Source organism: Dioscorea cayenensis, chromosome 17 (genome assembly GCF_009730915.1).
Source record: "Dioscorea cayenensis subsp. rotundata cultivar TDr96_F1 chromosome 17, TDr96_F1_v2_PseudoChromosome.rev07_lg8_w22 25.fasta, whole genome shotgun sequence".
NCBI lineage: Eukaryota > Viridiplantae > Streptophyta > Magnoliopsida > Dioscoreales > Dioscoreaceae > Dioscorea > Dioscorea cayenensis.
Genome location: NC_052487.1, coordinates 2,635,908 through 2,644,432, shown reverse-complemented (window position 1 = coordinate 2,644,432; position 8,525 = coordinate 2,635,908). Strand labels below are relative to the sequence as shown.

The 8,525-nt window shown below is 36.8% G+C and overlaps 1 protein-coding gene across 1 annotated transcript; it reads right to left on the bottom strand.

Annotated features, from left to right (window-relative positions):
- Positions 1 to 1,802: 1,802 nt before the first annotated feature.
- Positions 1,803 to 5,582, bottom strand: LOC120280495 (probable leucine-rich repeat receptor-like protein kinase At2g33170). The gene is made up of 6 exons (XM_039287353.1): positions 5,117 to 5,582; positions 4,830 to 5,011; positions 4,514 to 4,669; positions 4,329 to 4,402; positions 2,111 to 2,267; positions 1,803 to 1,997 (listed from the first exon to the last, which is right to left on the bottom strand). The coding sequence occupies exons 1-6, from the start codon at positions 5,580 to 5,582 to the stop codon at positions 1,803 to 1,805; spliced, it is 1,230 nt and encodes a 409-aa protein (XP_039143287.1).
- Positions 5,583 to 8,525: the final 2,943 nt, after the last annotated feature.

Genomic DNA, 8,525 nt, shown 5'->3' with positions numbered 1-8,525 from the left:
AAAGTTTGTTTTTGATAAAGTTTATTTGGTTAAGTGCATTTACTAAAATGCCCTCAGTCAATCTAATAAAAAGGTATTTTAGTAATTATTTGTTGTAAAAGTAATTTTTAAATAAACATACAAACATTTTCACAACTACAGAAGTGTTTCTGAAACTAATACATCCAAACGAAAAAATATGCATAAGCACTTAACTTATTCTAAAAGTATTTTTTTTTTAAAAGTGCTTCTACAAAATTAAAAAAAAAAAACACTTTTTTTAAAAGTCAATCCAAACAACCCCTAATTTTAATACAACATAAATTCTGCCTTTTGAGATTTATCCATTTCAACGGATTATTTACGTTTCTAAATTTTTACTAAAATGTTATAATAAATTTTTATCTGTATACCATCTAAAATTTAGTTTTTTTTATGCCTATCATTAAAAAATTGTAATTCATGATTAAATTTTTTATTACATAGGGTTTTTTTTAATAAATTTTTTTAAAATTGAAAATAATAATAGTTGGGTAACGAGTTCAAATCTCATCCACACAGGATGAGGGATGAAGGTCCAAATAAATTAAGGTATTAATTTCTCATCACATTGACGTGATTTATTTATAAAAATAAATAAATAATAGAGGGCTATTTTTGTTATGGTCTAAAAAGTAAATAGTTATTTTTATCGTGGGCATACAAATAAAAGCCCAACACAAACATGAAGAGTAAGGCCGAAGATAAATATTTTTCTTATTTTTGTTTATGATTACATGAAATTTATTGGTATTTTTATTTTTATTTTAAATATATATATGTATATATGGGAAAACATCTGCTGCGAACATTCGTAGGTAAGTACAATGCCAAATATGATGCTACAGTGAGATTGAACGGTTTACATCAAATCACTGTGCATCCAACTTTCCACTGTGTTACTATTCATAAGTACATTAATATTGTTCATAAAATAGTGTTGAATCATTGGATTGAAATTCAACAGTTTATAGCAATGTTTGTAGATTTCAAATCTACGAACGAGCTCTTAGATGATTCATCCTCTATATATATATATATATATATATATATTCTATAAGGATAGGAAATAAATTAAGTTGCAGTATTCACAATGGAATCATCCTCTATATATATATATATTCTATAAGGATAGGAAATAAATTAAGTTGCAGTATTCACAATGCTGAGATATATAATTAAAGGTGGTTGGGTCATGTTTTATAAAATCATATTTTATTTGCACAAAACTGATCAATATCTAGACATTTGCTATAATATTTACTCATACTTTTTCATTCCTTTTTTAATTATTTTAATATTTTTTATATTTTTTATAATACTAAAATATCTCTACATTACTGGCAAAATTTTTCAGGTAGTCACTTAACTTTGTTGTTATATCATTTTGGTCATCAAAGTTTAATTTGAATCAATATGGTCATCGCTCTTTAATTTGGTTTCACCGACTAATGATTGCCCATATTCCGGTTGGTTTTTGCTTATGTGGCACAATAGAAGGCCATGCATTCTTAGAAGATGCCATGTGACGTAGCCAATTCACATGTAACGCCATGTGGATCGCACTCTTTGCCTTCTCATTAGTTGATCGCCATGTCAGCTTCACCATTCTCAAGGTATTAGGGCTCAAACAAGAAACCATCTCCATCTCCTTCACTAACAAGCAAACTTCATGTCCATTGTTGTGAGACTGTGCGAGTGTGAGAGAGAAGATGAAGTATTGCATCCATCGACAAGAGTGGTCAAAGGAAGTAGGGGCAACGACCAATGGTTATGTTTCCAATTTACGGTGGAATGATTCCCTCCAACTCATTATCATAGAGGTAGAGCTTCTCCAGCTTCTTCAGATTGGAAATCTCTGGTGGGATAGGACCTCTGATGAGATTAAACTGAAGCTGAAGTTCAACCAAGGAATTGCAGTTCCCAAGCTCGGGTAGTAAAGACCCCACAAAGCTGGTTACTTGAAAGCTCCAGAGTTTCTAAAAGTGCAAGAGCACCTACAGAGCGAGGAATGGGGCCGGTGAGATTGTTCCCGCAAAGGAAAATCTTGGTCAGAGTGTCACGCCCCAGCCCCACAGCCGGGCCCGCTGACAGATCGGCCTAATCCAGTAGGATTGGGCCCCACTGGGTTTAAGGCCTCAGATTTGACCTGGTCAGAGTCAACCCTAACAAGCAGATATGAACAGTAATACAGATGCACAAATATGATACTAGAAACTGAAATACTACAAGTACGGGCTTTAGCAGCCCTACAGAATATAAATACAACCCAACAGTTTGCAAAACACAAATACAGTCAGAATACAAGCCTTACACTCACAAAAGGGTAATATAGAGATACTGATAAAAGCAGACAATACGACTCCCTAACACCCCCCGATCCTACACTTAATCTTCTCCTGCGAGAACATAATTCACAGAGTGTATGAGCCACAAGGGCCCAGTAGGATCGCAGAAACAACCGATAAAGCAGATATTACAGAATAATAGATCATAATTCATACAGAATGCAGAAAATACACAGAATACAAAAATAATCCAAAAATATGAAAAACACGCAGAAACAGTCATGTACATCTCCCTGGCTAATAACAGAAATCAACAGCACGAGGCTGGATCATCGACTGTGAAGTCGGAACAGAATAGAACAGAATATCAACAGCCGTAACCGGATCTTCGACCACAGTCGGGGGAGTAGCGCTACTACAGAAAACATGTGCACATGGCTAGGACTTACTCCTCCTAGCTGGGCGAGCCAGGAATGGAGATATACTAAAAACCGCAGAAATATGAAATACAAACAAAGGGCATACTGAACAAATCATGCAATTAAATAAATAAGTAAATAAATAAATGATAAGTAAGTAAATAAATAATTAAATAAAATTACAAAAATAATGAAATAACTTAAATACATAATAATTGTCAGAAATACAGAATTTGCGGGTGCGAGAGCCTACCTGGCTCTGAGCTACAATGGCTGGTTCACCAAGTCCCACGACTAAGGCTCGCTACGACAATCTAACCCAACAAACAAAACTATACTCAGAAATAATTTTGGGACGGGCCTAACTTACATCTATAGCCCGAGCTAACTTAACAATTAAAAGATCTCAAAGTTTTGAGGAAGAAGAGCGGGGTGAACCCACTAGAGACCCCAGGGACATGCACAAGCTTCGGTGGAACAAGTGGGACGGGGCCGCGCTCACGTGGGCGCTGGAACCACCCGTACATAACTACTATTCACAACTTCCAGAAATGTGCCATCAGCCGAGAATCGAACTCTCACCACTCGGTGAGAGCTCTATCGGTGATCCATGTACCAATAGACCCGAAGGTCGTTGGCTAAAAGATCTCAAAGTTAGCAAAGCAATAGAATAGCCAAGCACACTAAAAAACACACAGCCACATAATACAACTAATGTGAAATATTTTAGAAGGCCATGCTTCTAAATATAACACCTAACATGCTGGGCTTCCTTCCCAACTAAACAAAACTAGCACAATAGCATGCATAGGCTAGAATGAACGCACAATGCTTAGCAGAAATTAAAAGTTCTCAGGAGGAAATAAAAGAGTAAGCCAACCAAAAGAATCAACTATACAATTATACAAGAAAATAACACTAGAAAGTTTTGCAATAATACACCATCCCACTAAATCTCTAACTAACAATCACTATATAACACATGCTCCAAAATATCTATAAAGACCTAACATACAAAATTAAATATAGAACATTCTATTACCAGCAAAGCTAAAGAAGAAAACAAAACATTCTAGAATGAATTTAACATATAGTGGTGGAATTCCCAATGAAAAAGAAATCTCTTATAAAACAAGAAAATGCATGCATGCCTAAATAACAACAATCAATCAAACTCACATGCTGACAGCCTTAAACACCATTAAAGCTAGATTAAGGACGTCATTGTGATTAAGTTAACACAAATTTAATCAACATCACCCAACGAGGCTGCAGGAATTACCAGCACCATTAAGTGTATATGAATGCATATATTTCCTATAAGTGTAATAGATAACTTTAACACTTAAACCATGCTTCCAAAACCAACCTAACCACCAGGATCACACAATCTCATGCATAGAACACATAGGGGCATAGCATTAACAAAATGATTACACCAAAGATTAAAGAAAGGGTTTAAGCCCTAATGACAACTTATATCACCAATTAAAGCCACAGGAACATGCATGAATATGTATAAAATTTACTCACTTAAATCATGTGTGCAGACTGTGGGTTTATATAAAAATATGCATATAAATCTTCAGGAAAAAAAAATAACACATTAAGCCAACCAACTGAATACACAACATCCATAAGATCAGGATCATCATCAAAACATGAGAAGGTAATATGCTACCACACACAAAGATCAAAGTTCTTAAACCAAGGAGAAAGAACAAGCAACTAAGGTCAACACACTAAGCCTTACAAGATCTCACTAACACACAAGAACAAGCATCCTACCTCTACACTTGCCAGTGAAGGGAACTTCCTCCAAGCCCAAGCTCTAGCCTTCTTCCAAGGGGAAACAAGCTTCCAAGGTTGCAGAAGGTGTCTCCAGCAAGATGCTCCCAAGGAAGAGGAGAAGAGGCTGCTCTCCTTAAGAGCTCCACCACCATGCTTGACAAGACCCACAGCTCATGGGTAGCCAAACAGTGTCACGGGAAAGCAAACGTAGAGACATGGGGAAGAGAAGAATGACAGTGGTGCGCTCCACCTCCTTCAACAAAACATCAGAAAAGTCCAAGTCAACTTGGTCAAAGAGTCAACTGGACATTACATAGAGAAGTTGGCTAATGCCTTCAGGTATAGTGACATTAAACTGGTTTTTAGAAAGGTCCAACGCTGTCAAACCAGTGAGACTAAGCAAACTCCTGGGCAACTCACCAGTGAAGTCATTGTATTCCATGAAGAGGTACTGCAGATTCCGAAGACCCACAAAGGTATCACTAGTGATGATTCCTGAGAGCTTGTTTAAAGAAACAAAGAACTTAGTGAGATTATTAGTGCGGAGATTTAGAACTTGGAGGTTGGGGAGGCGGAGGAGGAGTTAATTGGGAATGCTGCCAAAGAGGAAGTTGTAGCTAAGGACGAGCTCGGTGAGATGGGTGGCAAGGAGGACGTTTGGAGGGATGGGACCGGAGAGGGAGTTGTAGCCGAGGCAGAGGCTGGTAAGTGAAGTGCAGTGGAAGAGGAAAGGGGGGATAGGCCTGGAGATGTTGCTGTAGCTGAGAATGATCTCACGGAGCGTGGTGATACGACAGAAATGGGAAGCAGATGAGGAGAGTTGGCCGGAGAGGCCGAGCTTCGAGAGGTCGATGGAGGTAATGCTTGTTGAGTTGGAAGAGCAGGAGACACCCGACCATTGGCAGGGTGGCAGGGTGTTGTTCAAGAGAAGCAAGCACTGTGAGGATTGTGGGAGGCTTTCAAGGAAGGAGATGAGAGGATAAGGGAGTGAAAGCTTGGCCGAGACAGTGGCGGTGGCGAAAACTGGAAAACTAAGCTTGCTGAGTTGGCGATTCTGAACTAACATGGACTTCTCCGATGCCACATAAGCAAAAACCAATCTAAATATGAGCAGTTATTATCCGGTGAAATCAAATTAAAAAACAATGACCGTATTAATTCAAATTAGATTTCGATGACTGAAATAATACAACAGCAAAGTTAAGTAACTGCCTGAAAAATTTTGCCCTACTTTTTTTGTGTTCAAAACCATTCTTTTTGCTTTTTCCCACAAGTACGCAACATCCTTTTCATGAGCTAGATTATAGATAATTTAGTGAATTTATATGAATTTAAATTAAAAAGTAAATGGTTAGAGAATAGGTACTCTTTAAACATTTTAAAAATTTGAAGGATAATGAAAAGATACCTAACTAGTACTGCAAATGGGGCCTAAGTAAAATCATAAAAAAAAAATATAAATATTTTTTATTAAATGACACATTATATAAATAAAAAATATATAAATTATAAATATATAAATATTAAGAATATATATGTTATAAATGTAAAGATAGTAATAAGAATAGAGAGCCAGAGTATTTACCAAAAACCCAAAAACCCTGAAGAATTAGCTTCTTCTTCTTTCTTCTTTTATTTCTTTCTTTTCTTTCTCTTCTCTTTTCTATGTCTCAAAATATACAAAATGAGGGGGGTATTTATAGGGGTTACAAAAAGTTGAATGAACGGCCGGGATCGATTCGATCCGACGGTCCAAAAATACCTCGGGTTGGTGGAATAATAACGATCGCCGTGGTCGCTACAGTATCACATGGGCGGGTCACTACGATGTTGCAGTACCGCTACTGATGATATCTAGAAGTTACTATAGTAATGCCTGGGCTCTCATGAGTGAATTGCTACAGATGGGCATCCATTAAAATATTTGTTTATAACACTCCCCTTGGATGCCTACGACCAAAAGGATACGCCTCGTTAAAAACCTTGCCGGGAAAAAAACCCAGATGGGATAAAAAAACCTAGCTAAGGAAAAAAAGAGTACACTATCCTTGGTACATTTGAGGGTTACTGCCTCATTAAAAACCTTGCCTCGGAAAAACCCATTGGGACAAAAACCTTGGCGAAGGGAAAAAGAGTACAGTCTCCCCCTCAAATAAATAACTTTTAATTTATATCAGAAGTACTTACATCCTTAAGTCTTCTCATCCCGATTTTGTATATAAGTCTTTGGTGAATGCACTTAGGAAGTGATTTTGTGAATAGATCAGCTTGATTCTCACTGGATTGAATCTTTTGAACTTCTATAACGCCTTCTTTCTGGAGATCATGAGTGTAGAAAAATTTTGGTGATATATGCTTCGTTCTGTCACCTTTAATATAACCTCCTTGTATTTGAGAAATACAAGCACTGTTGTCTTCATAAATTACTGTAGCATTTGTTGTTACTCGATGGTAATTTGCAGGGATGATCAGTATATGCTCAATCATAGATCGTAACCATTGGCATTCACGACTTGCTTCATGGAGAGCTAGAATTTCAGACATGATTTGATGAAGTAGTCGTAAGAGTTTGTTTTGTGGAACGCCATGAGATAGTCTGTACCATTGTAAGAAAAACATGTATCCGATCCGAGATCGCCCTTTGTGAGGATCGGGACGGATACCAAACGATCGACAAAACCCGTGAGGTTGGATGAAGATTCTTGTCGATAGAATAAAACCCGGATCCGTAGTTCCTCGTAAATAACGTAGCACATCTTTTTATTCCTTTCCAGTGTCTTCGTGTCGGTGTAGAATTGTATCTTGCTAGAAGATTTACTGCAAAAGCTATATCTGGTCTCGTATTATTTGCAAGATACATTAATGCACCGATTAGCACTTAAATATGGAGTTTCGGACCAAGAATGATCTCTCCTTCTTCCGGTGGGCGAAATGGATCTTTGTGAACATCAAGAGTTCGAGACGACCATTAGGCGTACTCGAGTGGATAAGCCTTCTCCATATTGAATCTCTTCACGACCTTTTTACAGTATAGGTTGATTGATGCACAAATATTCCCGAGGATAAGTGCTCGATTTGTATACCTAGACGAATTTGGTCTTTCCCAAATCTTTCATTTCAAATTCTTTTTTTCAAATATGATCTGCGAGTCTGCAATTTCGGAAGGAGTGCCTACAAGATTTAAATCATCCACATATACTGCTATCACAACAAAAACCGTTAGTATAACTTTTTAATAAACACACATGGACATATATTATCATTTTGGTACCCTTCTTTTTATAAGATATTCATCGAGACGTTTATACCACATCCGTCCGGGATTGTTTTTAACCCATAAAAGAGATCTCCGTAATTTAATAGAGTATAAATGATGATTATTTGTAATGTTTGTTTTTTTCTATATCCTTCGTGGGATTTTTCATATATATGTCATTTTCAAGTAATCCATACGGATATCTCTGTGACAACATCCATCAACTCGCATATCTAATTTATTACTACTGCCATAGCAATTAAAAAAATCTAAAAAGTAATTCCATCCATTACGGAGAGTATGTCTCTTCATAATCAATACCGGGCATTTGAGAAAAAAACCTTGAGCAACCAGTCTTGCTTTGTATCTCATAATTTGATTATTTTTCATTTCTTTTTTTCTCACAAACACCCATTTATAACCGATCGGTTTTATCCCTTCCGGTGTTGGCACTATCGCCCAAACACCTCACGCTTTTGATAGGGAATTTAGCTCGACTGGATAGCTTCTTTCCATTTTGGCCAATCATTTCTTTATCGACATTCTTCAATGGATCGTGGCTCGGATCATTATCGAGTATTTATTTCTATATCTCGTAGCCACATTGTAGATGAATATATCATTTATTTCGGTCTCATGCCGATTCAATCTTTGACCATCATCTACATAGCAAATTGACTTTTTCAACATTTTCGTAAATATCATCCCCCATTGATTCTTCATTAACTTGTTCGAGGGTTTTATAATTTCCTC